We start from the raw sequence: 26,040 nt of genomic DNA, 5'->3' as shown, positions 1-26,040 counted from the left end.
GCCTCTCAACACGGGTAAAGCTTGGCCTACCGCCTGCATCTATAGGCGCTTTGTTATCGGCGGATTCGTTTGTTTCTTGAAGCCCTCGTTTTAGCCCCAGCTTGATCCTTTCTTACCAACAAGCCCCAAATTCCTGGCAGTCCCTGCATTCAATGGAGCCACCAAAGACTGGCCCCAGGGTTCTGGGGCTGGACCCTGAAAACCAGAGGGTTGGAATGAAAGATTCGAAGTCCATGGGAGAGCCCTGCATAATTGAACGGCTTCTTGTTTCTAGTGTAAAGCATCAGGGCTAAGCCAAAAACCGTTGATCGGATAGAGTCGGCTGACCTTTAATCCGAAGTAAGTAGCGAATCACTTACCTGGATTGGAAAAATTCAGACGTGGAAGTCTTTCGTATAGCGCTAGACGGTTTATGGAGCCGCGAGGATCTTTTCATAGAACAAGGCTCAGACCCTTGGGGCCGGGGCCAAAGGAATCTTCGGTATATAAGAATCTTTGCATTCTCTCGTAGTGCATCGAGTCCCCAACAGATCAAAACGAATAATCTGCCATGTTTGCCTTGTTGGCCGGCACTTCCCTCACCATGGGAATCGCACTTGCTAAACCTGTCCCTTCCACATGTGTAGGATGCACAAACGTCCCGATTACCATTCCCGCATCGACTGGTGCTGTCGCCGTACCAGCTGACTTCTTCGGCTTTGGATTCGAATCTGGACTTCTTCATCATTATAACAATAAATTCTCGGAAAACACAGTCAACTCAATTCAATCGCGCATGAGCAAGCCGCTGGTCATTCGTGTTGGCGGTACAAGTGGTGATCATATCACTTATAACAAACAGCAAACCAAAGTCGCCGCCGATTGTCATTCAAAAAATAATATCTGCACCAGTCTGAACAATTATACTGTTGGACCGGACTATTTTGATACTTTGAAACTTTTCCCGGGTTCTCACTGGACTCTTCAGGCTCCTATGGGGAATGATATGAAGATTGAAAACACGATGGCTTTCCTGCAGCAGGCCTGGGATGCCGCCACCAACAAAGGAGCGAACAAGAAGAGGGTGGCTGCCATTGCCCTTGGCAATGAGCCAAACTGGTACAAGAAGTACGGTGTTGACGGATACATTCAGCGATCCCAAACTATTGAAGAGCGAGTCGTCAAGGATTTCAAATTGAAGGGAGATGAGACCAGGATTTTCCAAACTGGAGAGATTGCGGCCGAAGTGGCAGGGAAAGCTGACTCGCCTAGCAAGTTTACACTGTGAGTTTTCCATTGCATATGCCGTTCTTTATCGTAAGCTGACTAGTTCCCAAGCATGGACCTTATCACTCCTCTTTTCAAGGCAAAATCCACTCAGCAGAAGGAAATCAAGTACGCTGCTGAGCACTACTACCAAGTGATTGGCGGGAACAACAAGGAGCATGAATATGACACCGCGGATCTGAAAAGTGAGTGCCTCAAAATGACTGATCGGAAAGCTCACGCTAACATGTTATATTTAGCCACTTTGATGAACCATAAAGCCATCACTGATAAGCTTGCACCTTATGCCCAGGCTGTCAAGTCCCTGAGTGCAATCGATAAGTCCGTGCCTCTGGTGATTTCCGAAGCAGGATCCGCCATCGGCCATACCGCAGTCGAGTTCGCGGGAGGCTTTGGTGCAGCCATTTGGGCAGTCGACTTCCATCTGGCTGCCATGTCGCGTGGCATCCAAAGAGTGTGTAATACGCATGGACCTGATGCTACACACGCTTGGTGGCTGCCTGACGATACGAGCAAGCACGCGAAAACTCCCGCTGTCCAGGGCATCTTCCCAGCGGCACCCTTCATTGCCGACTTCATCGGCAAGGAAAAACTTGGAAAGATCAAGGAGATTGACCTCAAGAATGACTTTCTCAGCGCTTATGCAATATTTGATCAGAAGACTGGCAAGTTGTCTCGCATAGCTGTGATAAACATGCGTCAATGGGAGTCTGGCCCGGCCGTTCGTCCAAGATATGTTGCCCAGATTGATGTTGGCAAGGATGTGAAATCAGCCGTTGTTCAGCGCATGCAGTCTGAGCATGGTGCGGCTGCTATTGGGTTCGATCTCGGTGGTCCAGAGCAAAATGTAACTTGGAATGGTGAGCAGTGGAGTTGGAAGGTTGATAAGGGTCTTGGGCATAAGGTTGCAGGATACGAGGAGGAGCATCTGACTATCACCAAGGATAAGAACAAGAACGGACAGATCTCAGTCAACGTTTGGGATACGGAGGCGGTGATTGTAAACCTCTCATGATGGGGACGTGTGTTTAATTAGCTTTATAATAGACTTTGACATTTCCTCTTCGCTTCATTAACCTTTGCCGAGGTGCCTAGCAACCCAAGCTTGCTACCTGAACCTGTTCATCCAATATTATTCGTAAGAAGTGGCCACCTGATCACCCATGTTGAATGTTCGCCTTCAAGGCGGCCGTAATTCAGCCTTGATGCTTTATTTGGTGACCTCGTTTGCATCAATAGCGATATTGGCCTTCTCAATATCGCGATCATTTTCCTGAGGAAGGGCCTGCTCTTCATCCTGAGACGAGTTCCAGGTGTCCTCGCTCTTGGCATGCTCAATAGGGGAATGGTTCTTCACAACGATCCACGTAGGCAGCACGGCGAGACCTGTTCGAGCAATTTATATTAGTATATTCATTTCAATGAAGTTGGGTTCCCTTTTACTAACCAAGCAGAATTGTGTTAACCGCCAAAGGGACTCTGCCGCCATACCACTCGCGAGTGTTGAGGCCATATGAAACTGCTTGGGCGAAGCTTTCCTGTCCACGCAGGACTCCCGACAAACGTGCTATGCAGGGTCAGTAAGAGTATCAGATCATGCAAGGTTTATAGAATGAAGCATACAAAGCTCAGAGATATTGTCGGTCATAGTTGAAAGGAAATAGTAGAGCCAATTTTGCAGAGCTTGTTGGGAGAATTCTAGAGGATATATCGTTAGCAAGATTTCCATATCGATGGGGAGAAACAGAGCTCTTACGCCATAGAATGATCACAAACATTCCCTTGACAAAGCCTTTGTCAGACCAGTCGTAGGACGGAGGGTTAGCCGTATACTGCTCCTGAACCACCCAGCCATAGACCCAGGCGAGAATGTGGAGAGCAACGACGTAGAAGAAACTTGAAACAAATTAGCCTTTCTTCATCAAGAGTGTGAAGCTCGAGATATTTACCTGTAGGTTATGCGAAGTTTGACGCTCAGTCCTTTGTAGTCCAGGAAGCGACTGACAAGCCAAGACGAGAGAAGGGCAGCGAGATAAGCTAAGAAAATGGGAAATTAGACATTGAAGCCCAAGCGAAATTGTACATGAAATGTGACACTTACCGACAAGGCCAATGAGAGCTCGGGCACGAACTCCGAAGTAGTATGTTTCAAAGTCTAGAAAAACAAATTAGACGAAGGTACTGATAGGAGGAAGCGTGGCCGGACTCACTCCCGGTGTACTGATTGAAGTAAGCCGCCCAGAAGATGGGCAGCAATAGCAGAATCTGAAAATAAGTTCAGATAAGTTTGTTTTCAAAGGCATCGAGGTGGTTCGAATACGCACCTCCTTACGAGCAGAAACTCGCCAAAGCTCCACGAATTCAGCTCGCCACGAATCCTGCGCAATGACTTTGACCTTGCTTCCATCGCCGCGTTGAACCTTCTCCGGACGGGTCAGGAAGTATGCCAACGGGACAGCCAAGCATTGCAATGCGACGAAAATGAGATATGTCTCTATGATATCTCATTAGTCACCGCTCAATCATTATAAAACGTGTGAGACATACCGGATCCGACCTTGCCCTTCTTCTTGGCAGCAGCAGAGCTACATCGTTGTCAGCGAATGTCTTTCGCCTGTTTGGGGTTGACTTACTGGTTCAATCCAAGGACAATAGCACTTCCGAGCAAAGGTCCACCTGTCCGGAACCAAAGCCAGATGCTATCGATTGATAAGTATTTTATTCGAGTCTGAGGAGATGCGCGTTTTCTTCGGGTTTATCACTTACTTCATATACTGGCCCCTCTTTGCTGGCTCCGGATAACCAAGTGCGACTGCACCCTCAGATGCCCAGAAAAGGCCGGCTCTACTTTGGTTAGTCTTTCTGAAGGGATAAGCCTAGAACTGTTTGAGATTTCTTCAACTCACGATACTCCACATGCCACTGCTCCAAGCAGCACAAACCATTCATTGCCCTACAAATAGTGATTAGTAGGTTGAAGAGGACCGGAAAGAACAAGTACTTACATAGCGATTGTTCGTATACAATGCAGCCCTTTATTCTCAATCAGTATCTGGATACCTGTTAAGTATTCACGTTGACTCACGAGTAAACTGGGTAGCCAGCCGCACCCAACAACAATGTCCAATTCATACCAATACGGTTGGCAATGGGACCACCAAAGACGCACAAAAATCCCACTAGACCACACAAGTACTATTAGTATTGAGTTTGACGAGCGGTTCAATAGAATTGAATAACATACTCAGTCCGAAAACCAAGGCATTGGCCGCGTTGATCAGGTACGGTGACTCGGCACCACCTGCTCCCAGAGAGTTCATTGCATTCCACAGTCCTGGAGCCAGGAATCCAACACCTCCGATAATGAAGGCATTGAAAAGGGTGCTCCGGTGCCAAACCCTTTTCTCGGGAAAAGCCGAAACCTCCTCGGCGGATGGTGATGTCGGAATTGAGGCGGTCATATTGCCTTATCCGAATATTCCAATTGTCGACTTCCGTCTCTATGCAATCGACACACAAGCAACAAAGTGACGAGCGGTCTCACCTAAAAGGAAACTCTCACATCCTGCAGTCTTTTATATAAGGCGATCAATGCCATCGATGGCGTGCTAACAGACGCGAAAAGATGGTGTGCCGACTCATGTCACTAGAAGCAGGGGCACTCCACAATCGGCCCACAAAATAACGATCAGACCAACCAGTCTTGTCTTAGAAAAGGAGCTAAGTTACGCTGGCGTTCAATTGGTTCGCCTTGGCGATTTTAGCATTCGGTTTCTCCCGTGTTTGTGGCATTTTGCCGAGTCCAGATGCTGACCGTGGATTTTTGAGTGGGGGTGCTGAGGAAAAAGTGGGGGCTTTTAGGGATTTTATCGCGACGTCGGCGAATGACCGAAGCAAAGCGTTAATTTTACTATCTTTCCGATAATATCCTTAGCATCTCATGTGTAACAAAAACCTCGCTTGACCCAGGAAGTAACCTTGTGATATTCGTAAGTGTTGTCGTGCTCGACGTCGAGTCACTGTAACTTTAACGGCCTTCCTAAACAAGTAATCTGTGTCTATTCTTCTATATGCCTAGATGACTGTCTAGCACCGAAATAATTTCATCGCTCCCTGTGAGGCCAGAGATTCTGATCATAATATGTTGATCAGGTCGAATCAAGAGTCCTCCGCCGTATATTTCCGAAGCGAACCACGACTGTCGCACCACGTCAAAGTTCTCTCCAAGGCGCCACACATTGATTGGGATCTTCCTGTCGTCAAAGTGCTTCTCGACGGCCGAGAAACGGGTGTTCTCTGGGCTCTCCTGCTCACCTATAATCAAAGTAAAAGACTCTGGGCTGCACAAATCCAGTGTACTCCACTGGCATTGGCTGATTTGAGCTGCACTGAGCTCCGTGACATAGGAAATATCTATCGGCTCTAGGCGCACTGTAGATGTGTTTGATCGAGTTGAGTCTGCAAATGAGATCCAGACATGGGGCAGGCGAGCTCCTGCACTGAACTTCGGGTGGTAAAATGAGGCGTGAGCAGGTGGCCGATCTGATCCATACATATATCCAATGTGAAGCTCAAGCTGAAAAGCAACGTTAGAGCCTCTCTTCTGGTGGCACCCTCTAAGATAGGAAGTCAATCGACTCACATTGTCAAAATGTTCCCTTTGCCCCTCGATTCCCCGAGCAACCTGCTCCCGCTGTTGGGAATCCCTCAAAGCTTCACGGATGTTCTTCCGAGCCTCTGTAACATCCTGCACGCCTGCCATGTTTAAACTCTTCACCAAGGTAAAGATTTGCTCTCCATTCTTAACGCTCTGTCTGGAGTAATTGTCCGCGATACTCCGACGCTCAGACGTGTACGTTGAGAGAATAGATGCACTCGCCACCTTATGGTGAACCATGGCGATCTTGTACGCTAGGTTGTGTACATCTGCGATGCCACAATTCAACCCTAATCCGCCGGTTGGGGGGAAAGAGTGAGCTGCATCCCCAGCGCTACATTGTAGCTTTGTTAACGCTGAAAAGAAAGGACCTAAGTGTGTACTTACAGGAAGATATTGCCCTTTTGGAACGTTCTTGCAATCTGTCGCCGGAAGATCCATGGGCGAAAGCTCAAAATATCGAATGGAACATCCTGGCCGATGGCGGCAAGAACTTTCTCCCGACACATCTCTTCAGTCCATGATTCCAAGGGGTACTGAGAAGTATCAACTTCACTAATATGAACTTGGGTACCGCTCAGATCGTAGCCAATGATGAAACCTGCTGCGATAGGGTCCATGATCCAATATAACATACCAACACGATCGCCAACCACGGGTCGTAGATTGGCGTTGAAGTGGATGGTCATCATTGTTTGATCTGAGTCCTCGCCCTCTGAAGGAATTTCCAGAAGTTCACGGACTCGACTTTTTTGGCCGTCGCAGGCTATCATATGCCGGGCTGTAATCTCACGGATATTTTCGCCCCGAGTCTCTTTGACAGTTGCGATGACCTCATTTTCACCCTGGATAAGCATTAGTAAACATCGACATCACCTGTGGAGCAAAATTGAGCAAGAATAGCAATAGTGTTCGATACCTGTAGCACAGCATGGATACTGTATCCTTTCTTAAGCGTGATGTTCGGATCATTCTCAATAAGTCTAGTAAGTTCTTCTTCCAAGGCTGGCTGCGAAAGGTTGTGAATCATCTGTATTTTCCAGTTAGACGAATCGTCATAGACCTTTGATTTGCCGGGGTGGGGGTACTTCTGGAGTATCCTCTAACACGGCCACATCCATGCGCTCATAGGGAATCTTGCCAACCGCCTCGCCAGACAGGCTGGTCACGAAGTTGACCCAACATCCATCAGCACGAGCGGTACCAAGATGACGAATACGCTTCTCGCCTAGGCCATATTGTCGTAGGATTTCCAAAGATCGCGGGTTGATCGCATGCGCTTTAGGCGCTCCCAGACGCCCAGGATAGCGTTCGATGATCAGTGAGCGGACTGTGAAGAGGAAGATCAGCAAGCCCCCTTGCAGTGAATACCTAGGACTAGAACCGATGATCATAATTTTTCGGGTGATGAAAATGAAAGCTCACTATCAAGTCGTGACAATAGGAGTGCCTGTGTGAGGCCGACGGGACCTCCACCGATGATGAGGACAGGTACAGAGCCCGGTATATCACCGTCGTTAGGAGTCAAAGACACATCACAGGAATCCCCCATTCTGACTCTTTTGCAACTGATCTAGTTGATACTCTAGCCAATCAGGAAGCCTTTTCTAGCGAATGTTTGTGCTCACCTCCTTCGAGTCAGCGAGGTTCAAACCAAAAGCAAAGTGCTGCGACTGGTCTATGAGATGCTTTTCTGTTCTAGTATGCGAATTTAGACGCCTGGATATTTCAAATACGCATGTGGACGCGTCTTCTTTACGCGGGGGTGCGGGGTATTGGGTCCGTCAGGATGACGGCCGTTGCCGTGGGATAAGACATGGATGTTGGGATTGGTAAACCCGAGTCGCTGATAAATTCCACGCACTTTAGCCGTTTCTGTGACACAAACAGCCATCTGTTGATCCCTAGGCTAGGTCAATTTCAAACAGACCGGTGCTTACCTTGACGAGGAGTTAGATTGCACCGAATAAGAGAGTCGGCAGAGTCACGAGAAAAGAGAAAGCCTTCCGGATTGCGGACCCGAATGATATCCTTGGCTCATCCTAAGTTTTTCCCCCTCGCCTGCCACTAACAACCTCACCACGTTTGCCACGGCATCTCAGACTGGAAAAGATACATACATATCATTCCTGCCAGTATTGTATTTCTTGCTAGGTTTCAATGGGTGTATTCGCTTTGATTTTTCCTACGATAACAAGGACGTACCGGGCCACGTATGCGACGTAGATATACTCTCCGTATCCATTGTACTCGAATCAGAGCGATGTTGAAGATAAATTACAGTGCCGACCGTTATTGCCTTCTATATCTAGAAACAGCGAGGTACTATTTCAAACCCTAATCACATGATACGCTAAACTCTATATGGGTAAGTCCGTATCTAAAGATTTGTTCCTGAGTTGCAAGGTATTGTGACAACGATGAAAGTATAAAACCGTATAGTCAAGTGCTCCTACTGTATCTGGGCAGATGTGTGGTTACTTTTGTTAATTACTAATACATCGGCTCGGAATAACTACTAACTAACTACCAAAACCCCTGTTCCCGGGTTGTCGCTTTCATAGAAGAGAAGGGTTGGTCACTGATCATTTGTCAGGATATAAATTGCTCCGAGTCACTTATTTTTCGTCACATCAGGACAGTTCTCTTCTTCAAATTCCTACAATCAGTATTCATCATGACAACTGGCCTGCCGTCTAAGTACCGTGCTCTTGTGCTTGAAGATCATGAGTCCGGGTTCCAGATCAAGATTCTTACAACGCCACGGCCGGATATTGGCAGCGCTGTCGTCCGCATTTCCGTAGCTGGAATTTTACCCTACCACCGTGACGTTTATGATGGCAAGCGCCCTAATTCATTCCCCACGCCACTAGTTGGTGGCTTTGGTGCCATTGGCCATGTTGCGGCAGTCGGATTCGACGCAACGGCCCTTAAACCTGGACAACTTGTTTACGTTGACTGCGTTATACGGGCCCGTGATGATCCAGATTCTTTTTTCTTGGCGGCAATATATGAGGGGTCCAGCAACGGCAGCAAGAAATTGATGCGAGATGTGTGGCGCGATGGGACATTCGCAGAGTACGCCAAGGTACCATTGGAGAACTGCATTCCTCTTGATGAAACAAGGTTGTGCGGTAATCTTGGATATTCGGTTCATGACTTGATGTACATGGCATACTTGCTTGTGCCGTATGGAGGCATAAGGGATATTCAGCTTGAGCATGGTGAGACGATTATTGTATGCCCAGCGACAGGCTTCTACGGCAGCTTGGGCGTGCAAATTGCGGCTGTAATGGGTGCAAGAGTGATTGCAATGGGTCGAAGTGAAGAGAAACTGGCGAAATTGGTGGAAGATGTGCAGAAGGGATCACCTGGTGCGACTATTGAAACGGTTAAAATAACAGGCGATAAAGACAAGGATGCAAACGCACTACGAGTATTTGGTGCCGCGGATGCTGTTTTGGACATCACCCCCAAAGCTGCGTCAATGTCGACACACACCAAGAGTGCTATCAAAGCGTTACGTCGTGGGGGAAGGGTCAGCTTGATGGGATCTACCGAAAATATTGCTGTTCCAGAAATCATGGTTAACAATATTACGTTGAAAGGTACGGTAGTATCCTGCTGCTATTTGGTGTACTTTCACTGACGATATTTACCCTCAAAAGGTAAAATGATGTACGAAAGGGAGACTATTCTCCACTTTGTCAAGATGCTGGAGCGAGGCTTATTTCCTCTAAGCAAGGATTTTATGGAGACTAAAGTCTTTTCATTGGATGATTGGAAGGCTGGGCTCGATGCAGGCGCCGAGCACAATGGTATTGGCAAATGTGTAACATTGGCTCCTTAGTCTTTATCATGCCGTGTTAGGGGAAAGCAATAAGTCGAGGTATTTTATCACTCTTTCCGAGAAAAAGCTCTAGGAATTTAAGGATATAGTTTAAAAGAACGTCCATCAGAATATATGCTGCATGCCCTAGCTAAGATTGCCATTATCCTGTTCATCCTAGTGGACGCTGTCCGTGGCTTTCTTGAATGTCTAGGATGTTAATCAGGGGCTTTTTGACACTTACTTTGTGGAACAAGACACAATTTCCACATCTGGTTGGATAGAACATATTGACTCTTATTGATCCTGCGTGTAGATTGTATACATCCCTATAAATCTGGGCTAAGTTACTGTTTAAAAGAGCAGCCCCGAATCTCCTATGCCGTACGAACTCGTGGTGTACTGTATCGGGCCATATAGGTTCTCTTAACTACCACCGGTATCGTACGTCTAAAGAGGATTCGCGTCCATATCCGCCAGCCCGTGACCTCGAATCAACTATCCAGGCCTCGGGCCTAAATCCAAAGCCTTCTAACCATAGCTTCCCAACCGCGGACCCACATCTTTAGACATGAAGCCTGCCTAGACATAGTTCTATAGCTCTATTACATGACTGGGTCCGAATGGTGGAAAGATGCGTTATCCATGATAAGCTCAGATTTGGGCTCCGGCTACCTCCTACTGCTGGAGAAGCTGCTCGATAAACGATTTAAAGAACGTGGCATCAGTTGAACCTTTGAAAATATGAAACAGAATGATGCCATCTTGAGCATATGTAGGCACTATCTGGAAGCGTTGGCCGCGATGAAATTTCGACACTTGGACTGGTGTTACGCCGAGTGGGGACCAGCCAGTTCGCCTATATCTAATCCTTTTATCACATCCGGATTCATCAACAAACACAAGATGATATGGCCGAAACCCGGGTTGTTTATGCTGGAAGAAACCTCGTGATTGAGGGTTCTGTTCTTTGGCTCGCTGCTGTGGTTTCTTCTCTGTCCAGCCAGCCCGCAAAAGAGCGCGTTTGATACTAGATGACCAATTTTCTGGGTAGACTATCCGAGGTTGATCTGCATCGTAACCGAGAGAGCTATAGGTCATCGTGAATATCTCCCGGGGAGGGGTAGCCTAGAGCTATACTCCGTAGTGGGTTAGCTATGAACGCATGATACCCGATGAAGACCCGAAGCCGCCAAATGCCAATAAGCGATGGTAATCAAGAAACAAATTTTACTATCAAGCCTTGCCTACCAACTTAACCAGGAATGAACACTAAAGGCAGTGTCAAATCCTCTACAGTGAAGTAACTCAAGGATGGAGGGGGGGAAGTTGCCTGGTTGCGAACGGTAGCTGGTTTGCTTAGTCTGCATGAGCCTTCTAGTTATCCATGCTTCCAGGAACTTGTATCGATACAGCCGAGATACAAGATCTGGTACCATTACAATGTATATTAAAAACTCGTAATTTACGCTATTCCACATCAAGATTCTTGGATCACGTGACTAGGGTTTGAAAGAGCATCTCTCTGTTTGCAGATATGGAAGGCAATAACGGGCGGCATTGTACGCGTTGAATTGCCACCAGAAATTATGTGCACGCGTGACCGAATATAGAAACAAGGTTTTGAGGTGCGGCAAATTCCAAGGTGCGAGCACTCACTGTCCGATGAGGATCTCCTCTGTAGGGCTTCCAACGGATATCAAGGTTGGGATTCCAGGGACTTAAGAGCTGTATAACTTGGATTTGAACGGGGAAACATCATTGATTGCATGGCTCCTCCTGACGTGACCAGCGTAGAGATTATAGTCGCTGCTATCTATGTGATGGCCTAATGTCTACTTCGGAAAATCTCCCTAAACCCACAGGCTGCCATCAAAGTTCCTTAACTACAACGAGGACCATGATATAGAACAAACAATGATAATCTGTGGGATTTTAAATCGAGTATGAAAGATCGTCATTAAGTAGGCGTGGTTATGTTGCCGTAAAAAGCATTTATCAGATAAGAATAGGTGATATCATGAGAAAAGTGGCCAAGAAAACATATCCGTGATTCCTTTTATCCAGGCCCAGTTTGTCTATCCTCAAAAGTCATCTTACAGAGCAAGGGCAAGACCCAGGACACCAGCAGCGCCAGCCAGGGTGATAGCAAGGCCACTGGTAGCAGCAGGGGCACCGCCAGTCGAGGTGGAAGTTCCAGAGCCCGAGGCAGAGGTTGAAGAAGAGCCGCTGCCAGTGGCAGACTTGGTCTGGGTAGCAGTGGAGGTCAAAGTCAGAGGAGTCGAGGCAGTAGTCGAGTTGTGGCCGGTAGAGAGAGGGAGTAGAGGAGGAATGGGAGCTGCTGCCAGCAGAGTTGGAGCCTGAGGTGGGTGTAACGGTAGGCATGACACTGAAGTAGCTGGAAAGAGCCGAGACCTCGGCCTCACCCTCAGCGGTGGCCCATGACTTCACACTATCAGGCAGACTGTTGTACCAGGCCGGGTAGGTGCTGTGGAGGAGATCGTTGAGCACGGAGGACTGGAAAGCCGAGTCGGTTTCGAGGGCCTGGTACCAGGGGCTGGGAATCGCGGTCTCGATGACGGACAAAATGCCGCTGGGGATTGTTTCAGTCTCGATAGGCAGGTCAATATCATCCAGCAAGTCGTCAGAGGTGATGGTGGCATCAGAAGCCGGGACAGCAAGGGCTGCCGTGGCGAAGAGCAGGGTGGCAAGGGCCTTGTACTGCATGGTGATGAATTTTTCTATTCGAAGATTGACACTATTCGAACAAAGCTCGTATCCGAAGAGCCCTTTGTTAAAAAGGCCTTGAGGACAATAAAGAAGGTGTCAAGGATAGAAAATGTGGGAGCAAGAGGCGGCAAGTATACCAAGGGACAAACAAGGCTTAAATACGCCCCCATGGGCCTTTACCTGAAAGAAACAATTTTCCGTCGCCCAAAATAACCCGCAGCACCCTTGAGGCTCACCCGAATATCCTGATCTTCACCTTTTTTTGCTCACCAGGGTCACACATGTGGACCCCAAGCTCAGCCTGATGCATCGCTATGGTTGTTAACTCTGCTTGGCATCCAATCGCTATCCACCCGCCCCCAGGAGCCCGGCCAATGATATTCGGCACGAACCCGTCCCTTTAAATGCGTCATGGCAGTGCTGCTGTACTAGCACCTGCTGCCTGCGCCCGTACACCTGCGGTTTGGAAGAGGCTGAGACTATCCACCCCCAAGACCGTCCTGATCCAAAGTTTCCTACGAGCGGGCCGAAAAATATCTAGGTCTGGGCATGAAACTTAGGGTCTATTGTTTTGTTCGGCCATGAAATATCGGCCACGGCTTTTACGAGGAGTCCCGACCTCTCTCTGCAGAGGACAAGACAGGCGACGGAAAGAAGCCGTCTATTGTTTCGCCACAATCTCGCCATTTGGCACCTCCTTTGTCCTCCGATCTGGATTACGCATGCCCTTTTCATCAATTTCAATGCTATTGGATTCGGGATCCTGTTGCTTTCCCATGACATCACGGGCTGGGGTGATGATCTACATGCCCCCAAGTTTTCGCTGCTGCCTTTGCAAGAAAGGATTGTTTTCAACTTCCGGGGCGATGGCCCCAAAGATGGTCGATTCGAGGTAATTCGCTGACACTCACAGGGTGTTTGATTTAACTGGTTGGTCTATACGGCCTTGGTCAGACTTGTTGGCTTTGCTTGCGTCGCCCCGCCAGCGACCGACCGATTTAGATGGTGGCTCGGCAGCTTTTGCTGCCCGCTGTCACGAAAAGGTGCTATTTTTGTTATGTAAGATATCTAACGAAGAGATATTGGCATAATAAGCTCTAAGCGATCATTGGAGAATGCTTTTTGCTATTCAGCTACAGCTATTTTGGATTACGTGGATCTACTTACAACATGACTTTCTTGGAAGCTAATAGAATTCTTGTGCCTACGGCGATTGAGGTATTATTATTTCCTGCAACCGAAAATATCGGAGCTTTCTGTGTCCGGTCTTACTAGGCCAAATAAAGGATTTATTAGGCACCGTCATTGGCGATATCCGTAGTGCCAATCTGGGGTAGCAAGATCTTGCCGCACTTTGTATTCCCCCTCAGCCTCTTCAAGAACATCCATATCAAGCTCGACGATCTTCATGCCTTCATCACTGGTATCAAACCTCTCGACCCGACCGAAGAATGGCATCGCAACTTGAGAAAGACCGGCGAATCCGTCTTCCGAGGGACCACCAACATTGCAAAACACCACAGCGCAGGTATTTTCAAAGGCTCGGCTGACAACAGCGGCATCCAGGAAATCTCCCTCTGATTTGGGATTACGCTTGATGCCAACGTCTCCCGCATCGGTATATCTCCAAAATGCCGGTATGATAATTGTCTTTGCACCCTGCAAAATCAACTCTCGGAACGCTTCCGGGAATGCCAAGTCCCAGCAGATCAACAACCCAACCTTTCCAAGGGGGGTGTCGAAGGCGACATGACGGCTGTCGTTTCCAGAGCCTTTGACAAATGGTCTCTCGGGGTGCCAGAGATTCTTCTTCTCGTATCTTCCCTTGATGTCGCCGGTATTGTCGATGAAATACGTCGCATTAACAATCGTACCGTCAGACTGCAGTTCTCCGAGGGATCCCGGAACGATACAGATATTGCACTCTTTAGCTAGGGTGCAATATGCATTCAGGTATGTTTTCCAGTTGGCACATTGCTTGCGAATCTCAGGATCGTGGCCCGGGGCAAAATCGGCCAGATGGTATTCCGGGAGCACTGCTAAGTCTGCCCCGGAGCTGGCTGCATCCCTGATGAATGATACGGCTCTTTGGTGATTGGACTCAATCTCATTGGGTGCCTGTGTGCTGAAAATCAATATGTGCTGCCTGGTGATTGACGTGGTTGGGTTATTGGGCATTCCGAGCTTACCTTCGGGCTGAACTGAATAACGGCGATCTTGTGGATTGTCATTTTTGGAGATATAGAATGAAAGACACGAACACTCTTACGCTCTGTGTGACAGCTGAAATGCAGCCGAAGATGGGGGACAGTTTGGTAGATTTTATAGTGCGGAATCTCGGACCTCAAGTACTCTCCTATCAACAATTCCCCGCATCCGATAAATTGCGCCGTTTCATTCGCTGTCATACACCTCACCTCGGCAATCCAGATTGTAACATTGATCAGGCTACTCTTTTGTTTGGTTCATGTTGCCGAGATCTCGTGTACAGAATAGAATTGTGGCTTGCAAGCCTAGATCTCTCGTGTGCAGTTAGAAGCCTAATTCGGATGTACATCCCTATCTCGACTATTCTACAAAATCCCATGATTAGAATCTTATGCTATGATTAATATCAACAATTGTCTTAATCAATCTATTACTCAATCTTAAAGGTGCACACTGTTTAAACGAAGAATTCATGCCTTGGTTATAAAATCAAGCTTGAGAAGGTTCTCCAGGGAACTAGCTATCACTTAATTTGTCGGTATAGATACTGATCAACATATCACGCTGCTCCGAGTTTCTCTGCGCTGAAATAGCGATATTTTCCTGTGGAACGAACTCTGAAGGCTTTTCCAAAGTAGATGAATATAATATTCCCAAGCATGATGGAAGTGACGATTAAGCCAAATGTCACGTAAAACCATGTCAATCCAACACGGTCGACCCATGGTGACAGGGCGAAGACGAAAATTGTAGAGATCAAGTTACGGATGAAAGTGACTCCGACAATTGAATCAGCGATGATCTAAGCGATTGGGTTAGAAACCACTCGAAATTTCATTTTTCATGAGACTTACGTCTGTGTATGCATCGGTCAGGTAAGTGAGCGCGGCACTGCTGGCAGGAACCACGCCGAATGCATTGATCCCCAGCCCAAATGCTGGAAGAAGCCAATGAGATCCATTATTCAGGCCTATTCCAAACATGAAGAGGCCCGCCGGAACCATAGGCAAAAATATTAAGCAAAGCCAGAGGCGCATTTCGGGCTCAAACACTCCCCCATTTCTCTTCGCAAGTCGAAGCGCAATTCTGTCGCTCAATGGGCCACAGATTATGGTTGCCAGACTAGTGCCAATAAATGGTGGAAGTCCCATTAGGCCAATCTGAGCGGAACCAAAATTGTAGGGTGGGAGAGTCATGACCGATGAGAGGGTAGTCACCGGTACTGTTGTGCAGGCAGTCATGATTCCATACTCCAGGGCCATGAAGAAGACTGCTGGAATGCTGAACATGATTAGAAAAGGCTGGTAGCTGTGCTTCAACAAGTCAACGAAAGACATTGGGGAATTGGTCCATAACTCCAATTTCTTCCAGTATGACTTCTTTGGGATTGAGTAATCAATTCGCACAGGTTCAACTTGTACGATCTGGGGAAGCGGGCCATTTTGATCTCCCTTCGAGTCAGAGGCTGCCAATTTCTGTTTCGCTGAAGCCGACTGGGGTGCCATCTTGTCAGCAACAGGAATTCCATCAATAGATGGCACACAAAACATCGTCTCTTCGTAGAAAAAGACAAAGGCGACTAGCCCGACTCCGAACAAAATGGCCATCCACCACCACACCCAGCGCCAGCCCTGGGCAAGAGTAATATACCCGCCAGCCAGTGGCGCCAGACTGACTCCCACAGTCGACACCCAGAAATATAACGTGTTCATAAGTCCTCTCTCGTGTACAAAGAACATATCCGCGACGGTCATTTGCACTAGGACTTCAGACAGAGCGCCAACGATGCAACTCAAGATGTTGACTAGCATCAGGTCTGCCACATTTTGCATACGGGCAGACCAAATACTGATACCACACTGGGCAGCAGTGCTGAGAACGTATATGGGTCTTCGTCCGAACTTGAGAGCGAAGGGAACAAGTATCACGGCTCCGATGCAGAGCGCTCCACATCCTGCAGCGTAACTGTCATTTAGCAAGGCGAAGCTGAAGCCCAACTCGGCGTTTACTGGACTCCATGTGACGGTCGCAACATCGATTCTGGGAAGTGCGGCGGTCAGCCTCCAAATTATGTTCAAGAGCGAAGGCAAACGAGAAGGGATGGACTCACAGCGCGAGTACCATCATAACATAGTAAGAAACGAAACCAAAGTTTACATATTTCCTCCATTGTGGCCAGTTCTAGGGGTAGAAAAATGTCAGAACCGTCAGTGATTGGGAAGGCTGATGAGTCAAAATACTGACCAACGGATCATTGGGATCGCTGGTTGGCTTTGGCTCCAGGATCACTTCCGCTCCTTCGGTCGAAGGAGAAATGTCTACAGTAGAAGTTTGTCAGTGATAGATCCTTGTTCGGGCACAAGTCGAGAGAACCGTGTCCTACCCTCAAGCCTCACGGTTCCGGGTGGCCATGCCGGGTCGACATCGTGATTGTCCACAGACATTACCGTGAGATATTCAAGCCGGGCGTCAGGGGTAGAAGAAGGCCTGATAGAGAGGCCCCGGTGAAGCACGAGGTGTGTGCGATACCAAAGAAGGATTGCTAGGGCCTTTTATGATTTTTGCCCTGGTCAATTATCAAAATCGATACTGTACTCCTGTTTGTCTTATCATCATCGGCTGTAGAGGCTGATATTCACGAGCCATTCACAGCGCAGGGCTCGTCCGCCTAGTGAAAAGTGACTTTTCTTAATGGGGAAGGTTGGAGCAATAGCCAATAAGATGAAGGATTCGAAGGAAGCCTGCAATCTACTCCGCCAGACGTTTATGCGGGGAAATAGCCTTATAATAGTCCAAGAGGTGGGGGATCGGATCTCGGTATGTATAATCTGTCCTCCGCGCTATTAAACGCTGTACTTACTATGCGTATGAGTCAAGTGAATGCTAAAAAGCCAGGACTTCATGCCTTTAGTAGGAATCGATTTAAGATTTAACGGCCCACGGACCGTGGCCCAGATCCGCTCCCTGTCAAGTTGTGCAGACTAGCAACACCAAGATGTTGAAATACATACAGAGATAGGCGCGATTGCTATCTCTAGATAACAAAAATCCCTGACTAAAGGTATCATCCGATCTTCCCCAACTTGAAGGCAACTACCGGTTTCATATCTCGAATCAGCTTTTCTATATATGTTCGTCAATCTGCGCCATTTCTTTATCTTCTTTAAAGGTATCCACTTCTCTCAGAATCCCCACGACAAACCGACCAATTGCGTCAAATTGCGCGAACACGGAAAATACAACACTGACTAGCTGTTTCTAGCCGGTCGACCCGAAATCCTTCCGCTAGGATTTGCCGCGGCGCAGGTCCGATTGTCGCTGATCTGATTCTACCGCTTGGGCGCCCGCATCCCACACTCTGCAAGGGCGGCATTTCTCCACTTCATTATCAGAGGTCGCCATCTTGACGCACTATCAGTCTTCTATACCTACGATAGGAAAGTCCTAGAGATTCGGCGTCTCTGGAGAGCTTCCTCATTACCCCGCACCTTTCATTAAATAGCTTCTGAGGGCACCAGAACTACCCTACAATTACGACCAAATTAACTCGTTTTCCGTGGCCACTCAATCATGACTTCCGTCTTCCGCAATGGTCGCATTTTTGTGCCCTCATCAACCCAAAGCAAGGGCGCCAATGAGTTCGCCGAGGGAATGATCATCACAAATGGCCGTATCTCTTACGTTGGCTCCCTTGATGATGCACAAATCCCCGCGGACGCAAATATTGTTGATCTGGACAACCGCGTTGTGATCCCTGGCTTCATTGATGCCCATGTACACATCCTGCATTATGGACATTCTTTGCAAAAAGTCGATCTTATTGAGTGCACATCTCTTGAGCAAATTCGTGCAACTATCAAAGCCTACGCCGAGGCTAACCCATCCGTACCGCAAATTCTCTGCAGAGGATGGATTCAGTTATCGACGAAAGGTATTGCGCTTGCAAGCATGCTTGACGATCTTGACCCGCGGCCGATCTTTATCGATTCGTTTGATCTGCACTCCATGTGGTGCAACTCAGCTGCTCTTGACGCCATGGGCGCCCATACTGCCCCCGATATTCCCGGTGGTTGTATTCATCGTGATGAGAACGGCAGAGCTTCTGGGCTTCTAGATGAGTCTGCTGTGGTGAACATGGCTTGGCCCTATGTGGAGAGCCTTTACTCGAAAGAAGACAACATGGCCGCATTGGACAAAGCTGTTCGTACCTACACCGTTGCTGGCTACACTGGTGTCGTGGATATGGCTATGGATGAAGGCACCTGGGAGATTCTGAACGAGTATCGCCGCGATAAGCATATTCCATTCCACATTGCGGCCCACTGGCTCGTGCCATATACGGCCGACCAGAAAGTCAACTTCACCTTCGTTGATCGCGCGATCGAATTGCGGAAACAGTTCAAGGAGCCTGATTTCTGTATCGTTGGAATCAAGCTCATTTGTGACGGTGTCGTTGATGGATGCACTGCCGCTCTGCTTCAACCATACACCGGAAAATCCGATCCAGTTGAGCCCATTTGGCCGGAGGACCAGCTACGCGAAGTTGTTCAGCGAGCTGACTCGGCTGAGCTGCAGTGTGCAATCCACGCTATTGGTGATCGCGCTGTTCGCCAGGCTATTGATGTTCTCTCACAAGTTGGAACTCCCGGTCGTAGGCACAGAATCGAACATCTAGAAATGACCACTTCCGAGGACGCGAAGAGACTTGGTGAACTAGGAATCACAGCCTCGGTTCAACCTGTTCACTCCGACCCAGCACTATTCAAAGCCTGGCCTAGTCTCGTCGGGCCCGATCGATGCAAGCGCGCCTTTGCCTACAAAGAATTCATGGATGGAGGTGCACCTATTGCTATTGGAACTGACGCGCCGACTGCGCGTCATTTACCATTCCCAAATCTCTACAATGCGACTACCAGGCGATCGGCACTCGAGCCCGAGTCTACTGCCACTGTCAACGCCCACTTTGGCATCACCCTGGCTGAAGCCGCGACTGCTGCGACTACTGGTGCGGCATATGCACGTTTTGCAGACTCTTGGACGGGAAGTTTGCGACAGGGGCTGTCTGCCGACTTTTTGGTCGTCGACACACAATGGACCCCAGAAAAACTTCTTGAGGCAAAGGTGTGCGAGACTTGGTATCGGGGAAAGAAAGTATATGACTCAACTCAGGCTTAGAGGGGTTGGCAATGCAGTGATGCCTGGTTTACCACTGTTGATAGAATGAACATAATGTATCATACTGAAATAACGAATTGAAAACGTTGGCCATAGTTAGTCTTTGCAGAATGCCTAAATTTCAGCAAACTGCTCACAACCACAACCTTGCCCATCAAGAAGTGCGTTGACTTATTTTCGTGCCAGGCAAAGACAAAGATTGTCTGTGACTTTATTTCTTTCTCATGATCTTGTTCGTGGGGTTGACAATGTTTATCCGGCGAGTGTCAAATAAAGTTGGGGGCAGATCATCACTATGACATCACCAGTATACAGCTCCACCTAAGAAGCGACCGCCTCACGGACACAGTGAACCGTAAAGGTCAATTTGAGTATTGATAACTAATTTTTACACCAAATATTGCGTGAATCGACTAGAAATTATCACCTATCTGACACGGAGATGTCGAGGCACAAAATATCACAATACCATTACTCATCGGGCCTACGAGGCACGGACTGAGTGGCATGGTCGGCGTAGTTGACCGTGAAGAACGGATCCTTGTCTATTCGATCAGTTAGTCAAGTTAAAAAGCAAAAAGAAAATTTCTCAATCGCATACCTCTCACCGGATCACTCGGCTCGGATGTATGTTCGGTAATCTTATGGAGGTCCTCCAGCGCATGATCATGGGCAAGTTCGGCGCACATCGACTGAGGAGAGCTTTTATATGGAATTGTAAGAAGCGGCACGTATCAAGGGAGATCGAAGGGACAATCCAACGCACGGTGCGACATTTCTGTCAATTATCATCTGCAAATCGTTGAGCCTATGAGCCTGGCCTGCCGATTGCCCATTGTCGTCTAGCGACTTTCGAGTCTGCATGGAGTTGGGAACCAAAGGGTTGTTATCAATAGTTGAGACCATTTTCGATGTATTGCTTGCGTTACTGGATACAGTGAGTGATGCTGGAGGAATAATTTCTCACGTTGAAGATCTTGCGAGGTAACGGTGGGAAGGTCGTAGGCTTGAATTTAATGGAAGTGCGGGGGGGTTCGCCGGGACATCATGCCAAATGTGGCAAACCTATGATATAAAGACTATTTTGTGCCACCAAATAATGTATATTAGTCACTAATTGGAGCTTTGCGACAGATCGTTGCCTCTTATGATCCGATTCCTTGACTAGTACAGGCTCATTGATCGCACTCTCTAACACCGCCCACAGGGGCTGGGGCGGGTTTAAGTGCTACTACGGTCTTTGTGGTCTTCCATGGGCTTTTTGACTGGGTTTCGCGAGCATTTAAGAATACTTCAAGGCTATAAAGGTATTTTTACGGTCGAAGGGTTCAACCTATGCTAAGTAAAGACTCGAAATTTGAGAGAAGGAGTTGAACGCTGCGAGTTCGCAGCCAAATATACAGAAACACGGCGCAATCTTGTCTCCATTAAGAGTAAATTAGGTTAACATAGATGCCATGCCCAATCATCTGCCAATATGTTAATTTTCTTGGTCAGATATCCCTGTGAATCAGCCGAAATTTTCGTTTTCTTAAAGTTGTCTGCTTCAAAGCCTGAATCTGCTTCCAGGTACAGAAAAGCTTTAGCCCTTGGCAGATCCATCAAGAAGCCATCTGATCCCATCGATAAAATCCAAAGCGGCATTTTTGCTCAGCTTGAGAGTTGGGAAAGTACTCCAGAAAATATGAGGCATGCCTGGATAAAGGTCCAACTTCGTATCCACGTCATTGTCTGCTAAGACTTGCTCGTAAATGAGATCCTCATCGCGAAGGATGTCCATTCCACAGACTTGGAAATATGTCCTAGGCATTCCTCTGTGCCCAGTCGGCCAGATAAACGGCACGAACATCGGTGATTGGTTATCCCCTTTTACTGAGTCCTGGAAGATTTTCTCGAGGGATGGGGAGAGAACGGGGTCATCCTTGCATGCCTCTTGAGTGCGAGAGAGGTAAATCTCTCTATATTTGCTAGGCAACGCCACGTTGGCACCAGGTGGTAGAATCATCGGGGCCAGGAGAAAAGTTCCGGTTATCTTTGGAGACAAGTTTTCATCGCGTGCAATATGGGCAAGGACTGCTGACATGTTTCCTCCTGCAGACGAGCCACCGACAATAAAACCACTTGACAACGATACGCCTAACTCAGCCTCGGCGTTTGCTGCAATCCATTTCAATCCGTCCCATGCATCGTTGATGCCGGCTGGGAACGGATCTTCAGGCCCTTGTCGATAGGCAGGAGCGATACAAGTCACACCAAGCAGCTCAACCAACCTTCGGCAGGGAGTTGCTGTATCCTCCGGTGATCCAATAGTCCATCCACCGCCATGAAGATAAACCACTAGAGGCATTGGATTTGCAGGATTTTTCATAGGTGCAAAGACATGGGCGCGTAATTGGAACCCGTCACGATTGTTGAAGTAGACATCGCGCTCAACGGTAGGGCCTTCAGGGCTTGGCGGTTTATAATGGCTTTTCATGTACATTCTCAATCCTGCAATGGCCCTGGCGGGATTTGCTGTATCAATCTGGGGCAGCTTGTTTGTCCTCAGGAACTAGCGAGTATCTAGCATGTCAGAAAAGCTACTTGGATCTAAAAGTGGTGCAATTTACCTCAGCAAGCTCTTCTTCCATCACTGCCAACTTGAGCCTATCTTCGGGAGACAAAGACATCTCGTGAGCTATTTTGGTTTGCAACAGTTTCAAGTGCGCCAATACTTAGATCAGACGTTATAAACTCAAGCACATGCTGAGTGCCTCATGAAATTGTCACCTCTTGGGCCCTGGACAAAAGTTTATATAGTTCCTTGAGTAAACACCTCAAAACAGCACATATAGTAGGTTCTCGGAGATACAGCTTCTTATCTCCGCTACCTCTCATAACCATGATCGCAAGCTAGAAGTGCCTAATAGAACACGACTCCATTTCTTCAAAAGAGATCTCCGCCAAGGTCAAAGATTCAATCGTTAACCAGTCCCAGCTAGGGCAGAATATTAAACCAGAATGCCGCAGTATATTGCAGCATACCTACAGTCTAGCTTTCGGGATATAGCCGTCTAGAGGATGCTCACAACACGATTCTTGCTAATTCCGAGATTATCTCCACTGATATAATAATCAGAAAATAAATGACTATTCTTCGCCGTCATCATCTTCTAGGCGTGATCTGAATCTCTCCCCTTTCTCACGTCGTTCCCTTTGTCTAAATTTTGCCTGGGCCTTGTTCGGGCGCTTCTGCTGGCCCGATGATTGCTCCAAGTCATCTTGAGGGTCTCCAATATCGCGATGCGTAACGTTAACATTTAACTTCCAGTATTGAGAAGAGCCGTCTCCATTTTTGAACGTAGTAAGCCTTCGGGCAAGTTCCTCGACAAACGCAACACTCCGGTGACGGCCCTCTTCGCAGCATATTGTCACCACCACATCGATATCTGCGTCTTTCAAGGTGGCCTCCTCAGCGAGATCAGAGCCAACGCCAACGTCTTCAGCTTCATGTGTAGTCGACTCATTTAAGCTCAAAGGTTGTTCACATTCTCTGATTGCATCGAGGAGCTCATTTTGTACCTTTACCAAGAATGCCTGGACGTTATCATTTTGCAGGAATTCCTTCTGAAGGCGCCGAGACAGGCCAGTTGCATTAGCGCGGAGATGGCGCGGTGGATTCGGTAAGTGACGAATATTGTAAGCCAATGTTTTGTGGATATGCGGTTTGTTATGCAGATGCTGTCGCACAATTGGCCCGTTGGCATGGCCATATGAAAAGAGTGAGACTATGACTGATGGTATCCATGTTGATGGAGAAGCCACAGCCATGGCTTCACTTGACATCTTGCTAGTGCCAAAGAGCTGAAGTCAGATCAAAGTTAGAGGTCAGCCATTTTATAAGCACATGTAAGGCTCGATAACGGCTTGTAGCACTCCTCGAAGGTCGGCTATCGGAGACGATTGAACATGCACATACATATTTGACTAAAATGAATGAATAGTCCTACAGCCTTGACCTTTGCATATGTACTTCAAGGAATTTCATCCGCAAAGACAAACAAGCTAGGTGGCTTTTCAACTTAGGCAGAGAAGCAGGACGAGTTGGGATGAGTCAGGCCAGTCACAATGATGCCTGAGGCTGCAGTATTACTTAATTAGTCATATGACGCACTAAAGGGAGATGCAAGTACCTGATAACTGCGATCTCAAAGCTCGAGTATGTTAATTAGCAGTGGGAACTCGATTTTACTGCGGGAGCCCACGACTCAAGTTGAGGTTGGCGGATCGGTAGCGTGGTGCTGATCGAAGATGCCGCTCTGCCATATAAATAGAGATATTCCCGCTTTCTAGGAATATGAGGTCGCTTCGGTCTAGGTGAGTCAGCGACACTAATAAGCTGACTACCTAGTTTCCTTCATAGTCTCCAGCTGAGAGTTTGCATTTTAGTGACTGACAGATACCTTCCGCTGTTCGGGTTTTTATTTGTTCATCAATTCCCACATACCAGCCACCCGATTTTCTGTTTAGGAAGGTGGAGCTTAGCTGCCTCAGCTTGCCTAGAACATATGAAAGAACACTGGGCCGCCAACGATGCCATCGCCGGTAGCGAGACCTGTATGTATCCAATGCGGATATTTTCAAGCATTATTGCTTATTCTATCATGTAGAAACAAGCGGTATCCGGTTTTGACGGCTGCCCGGCGGACATCTTGTACTTGGTATTCAAGCTATTATCACCTGCCGAACTCCGAGGACTATGTCTTGTCAATAAGATTTCCCGTTCCCTCGCCCAGCCATTTCTCTACTCGAAAATTCAGTGGACTTGGCGAGACCCTCATTTTGCTCCCCCAATCATTCAACTCTTACGGACACTACTATGCAGGCCTCAACTGGCTGCTTACATCACAAACCTTCACTTGGATGGCAAGGTCTTCCGGCAACATCCATTTCGGTTCAGTATCCCTAAAATTACCATCTCTGACATTGGATTGGAGAAATTCGTAGCATTCATCCGGGGAACCGGAGTACCTTATAGCGACTTTTGGATACAAGAAGTGTCTCAAGGTACAACGGATGCCCTTGTGGCTCTCCTTCTAGCACAAGGTCTCTCAAACCTGAGATGTCTGTACCTTGGCCCTGTTTTCGCTCAACGAAGCACACTTATCGGTATGGTTCTCCGTTCAGCCATCTGTGAGCCTAAGAACTATCGGCTGCCAGATTTTCAGCATCTCCGAGATGTGTCTTTCCTTAGTTGTATCTACTGGGACGAAGCGCGCGACAAAAAGATCAAAAATACGGTAGACATCTTACCAGTCCTCTACCTACCAAGTCTTCGGCGCATGTCAGCCTCGATCGAGAACTCGGCTACATTTACGTGGCCGGTGACACATTTACCCATGCCATCGAACGTTACATCACTTGATTTGACACAAATCCGGGAGGCGTATCTTGGTGAAGTGCTCTCAGTCACTCCGAAACTCAAAATTCTTCGCTGGAAATTTTATTACGATTTTGGTATTCACGATGCATTCAATCAGCCTATCGTTAATCTTGACCAAATCGTTACTGCGATATCTCATGTGCGGAATACTTTGACGGATTTGACAATCTTGGCAGACTGTGGGATTGGAGGGAATGATCAGTTTCTTCCAGGCATTAAGATGGAGGGCTCCTTACGTGCGATGGTCGATTGGGAGATGCTCAAGAGACTTCAAGTCCCATGGGCGTTCTTGGTGGGATTCGCACAAGACAAAGTGAAGCGGTTACAAGACTTCATCCCCAGGAATATCGAGCTTCTGACCATTACAGACGACCTAAGGCTACAAAATGATGATGAAATGGTACCAGAATGGCCTCGATGGGAGTGGGAGGATCACGTCATTGTAGAGTTGATTAGGGCATGGCTGCATAATTGGAAAGCATACACCCCGCATCTTCATTGCCTTACGCTGATATTATCGTTGATAATGGAAGATTTTGGTGAATGGCCCCCGAGTATAAGGCAACATTTCATGGAGCTGGGTGCTCAAGCTGGTGTTCAAGTTGAGATAATAGAGCAGGATTACTATGAACTCTAATAGATAGACGCCATATTGGATGTTCGAAGACTCTTATTCATTGATATTAAACGCAATTGACAATTATTCACGATAAACTTAGCATATTAGCCACTTTAGGGTTGGGAGGGCGAAAT

General features: G+C 47.7%; 12 protein-coding genes across 12 annotated transcripts; 4 read left to right on the top strand and 8 right to left on the bottom strand.

The window, feature by feature from the left end:
- Positions 1–550: 550 nt before the first annotated feature.
- Positions 551–2,281, top strand: N7496_003674 (glycosyl hydrolase family 79 C-terminal domain-containing protein; the record flags this gene model as incomplete). The annotated part of the gene is made up of 3 exons (XM_056696605.1): positions 551–1,263; positions 1,318–1,451; positions 1,506–2,281. The coding sequence occupies 3 exons, from the start codon at positions 551–553 to the stop codon at positions 2,279–2,281; spliced, it is 1,623 nt and encodes a 540-aa protein (XP_056558817.1).
- A 195-nt stretch (positions 2,282–2,476) lies between these two features.
- On the bottom strand, positions 2,477–4,727 carry N7496_003673 (uncharacterized protein; the record flags this gene model as incomplete). Its single annotated transcript, XM_056696604.1, has 15 exons — positions 2,477–2,652; positions 2,714–2,833; positions 2,890–2,964; positions 3,023–3,162; positions 3,216–3,303; positions 3,368–3,421; positions 3,477–3,531; positions 3,591–3,760; positions 3,814–3,851; positions 3,900–3,965; positions 4,033–4,110; positions 4,173–4,219; positions 4,272–4,299; positions 4,352–4,445; positions 4,511–4,727. The coding sequence occupies 15 exons, from the start codon at positions 4,725–4,727 to the stop codon at positions 2,477–2,479; spliced, it is 1,446 nt and encodes a 481-aa protein (XP_056558816.1).
- Positions 4,728–5,332: 605 nt separating this feature from the next.
- Positions 5,333–7,475, bottom strand: N7496_003672 (Monooxygenase FAD-binding; the record flags this gene model as incomplete). Its single annotated transcript, XM_056696603.1, has 6 exons — positions 5,333–5,842; positions 5,909–6,257; positions 6,311–6,768; positions 6,843–6,953; positions 7,012–7,253; positions 7,349–7,475. The coding sequence occupies 6 exons, from the start codon at positions 7,473–7,475 to the stop codon at positions 5,333–5,335; spliced, it is 1,797 nt and encodes a 598-aa protein (XP_056558815.1).
- A 1,125-nt stretch (positions 7,476–8,600) lies between these two features.
- On the top strand, positions 8,601–9,773 carry N7496_003671 (uncharacterized protein; the record flags this gene model as incomplete). The annotated part of the gene is made up of 2 exons (XM_056696602.1): positions 8,601–9,531; positions 9,592–9,773. 2 exons carry the CDS (start codon positions 8,601–8,603, stop codon positions 9,771–9,773), a joined length of 1,113 nt encoding a protein of 370 aa, XP_056558814.1.
- A 2,075-nt stretch (positions 9,774–11,848) lies between these two features.
- On the bottom strand, positions 11,849–12,479 carry N7496_003670 (uncharacterized protein; the record flags this gene model as incomplete). Its single annotated transcript, XM_056696601.1, has 2 exons — positions 11,849–12,090; positions 12,179–12,479. 2 exons carry the CDS (start codon positions 12,477–12,479, stop codon positions 11,849–11,851), a joined length of 543 nt encoding a protein of 180 aa, XP_056558813.1.
- Positions 12,480–13,784: 1,305 nt separating this feature from the next.
- N7496_003669 (carbon-nitrogen hydrolase family protein) lies at positions 13,785–14,713 on the bottom strand (the record flags this gene model as incomplete). The annotated part of the gene is made up of 2 exons (XM_056696600.1): positions 13,785–14,600; positions 14,672–14,713. 2 exons carry the CDS (start codon positions 14,711–14,713, stop codon positions 13,785–13,787), a joined length of 858 nt encoding a protein of 285 aa, XP_056558812.1.
- A 536-nt stretch (positions 14,714–15,249) lies between these two features.
- On the bottom strand, positions 15,250–17,134 carry N7496_003668 (Major facilitator superfamily domain general substrate transporter; the record flags this gene model as incomplete). Its single annotated transcript, XM_056696599.1, has 5 exons — positions 15,250–15,492; positions 15,545–16,730; positions 16,801–16,871; positions 16,935–17,008; positions 17,074–17,134. 5 exons carry the CDS (start codon positions 17,132–17,134, stop codon positions 15,250–15,252), a joined length of 1,635 nt encoding a protein of 544 aa, XP_056558811.1.
- Positions 17,135–18,260: 1,126 nt separating this feature from the next.
- Positions 18,261–19,865, top strand: N7496_003667 (amidohydrolase; the record flags this gene model as incomplete). The annotated part of the gene is made up of 1 exon (XM_056696598.1): positions 18,261–19,865. One exon carries the CDS (start codon positions 18,261–18,263, stop codon positions 19,863–19,865), a length of 1,605 nt encoding a protein of 534 aa, XP_056558810.1.
- A 471-nt stretch (positions 19,866–20,336) lies between these two features.
- Positions 20,337–20,771, bottom strand: N7496_003666 (uncharacterized protein; the record flags this gene model as incomplete). The annotated part of the gene is made up of 3 exons (XM_056696597.1): positions 20,337–20,410; positions 20,467–20,567; positions 20,632–20,771. 3 exons carry the CDS (start codon positions 20,769–20,771, stop codon positions 20,337–20,339), a joined length of 315 nt encoding a protein of 104 aa, XP_056558809.1.
- Positions 20,772–21,447: 676 nt separating this feature from the next.
- On the bottom strand, positions 21,448–22,534 carry N7496_003665 (alpha/beta hydrolase; the record flags this gene model as incomplete). The annotated part of the gene is made up of 2 exons (XM_056696596.1): positions 21,448–22,416; positions 22,475–22,534. The coding sequence occupies 2 exons, from the start codon at positions 22,532–22,534 to the stop codon at positions 21,448–21,450; spliced, it is 1,029 nt and encodes a 342-aa protein (XP_056558808.1).
- A 460-nt stretch (positions 22,535–22,994) lies between these two features.
- On the bottom strand, positions 22,995–23,690 carry N7496_003664 (uncharacterized protein; the record flags this gene model as incomplete). Its single annotated transcript, XM_056696595.1, has 1 exon — positions 22,995–23,690. One exon carries the CDS (start codon positions 23,688–23,690, stop codon positions 22,995–22,997), a length of 696 nt encoding a protein of 231 aa, XP_056558807.1.
- Positions 23,691–24,412: 722 nt separating this feature from the next.
- On the top strand, positions 24,413–25,924 carry N7496_003663 (uncharacterized protein; the record flags this gene model as incomplete). Its single annotated transcript, XM_056696594.1, has 2 exons — positions 24,413–24,461; positions 24,522–25,924. 2 exons carry the CDS (start codon positions 24,413–24,415, stop codon positions 25,922–25,924), a joined length of 1,452 nt encoding a protein of 483 aa, XP_056558806.1.
- Positions 25,925–26,040: the final 116 nt, after the last annotated feature.

The sequence above is a fragment of the Penicillium cataractarum genome (genome assembly GCF_028827025.1).
Source record: "Penicillium cataractarum strain IBT 29864 chromosome Unknown utg000002l, whole genome shotgun sequence".
NCBI classification, from domain to species: Eukaryota; Fungi; Ascomycota; class Eurotiomycetes; order Eurotiales; family Aspergillaceae; genus Penicillium; species Penicillium cataractarum.
The sequence above is the reverse complement of the archived record's forward strand: the minus strand, read 5'-3'. Positions and strand labels throughout refer to the sequence as shown.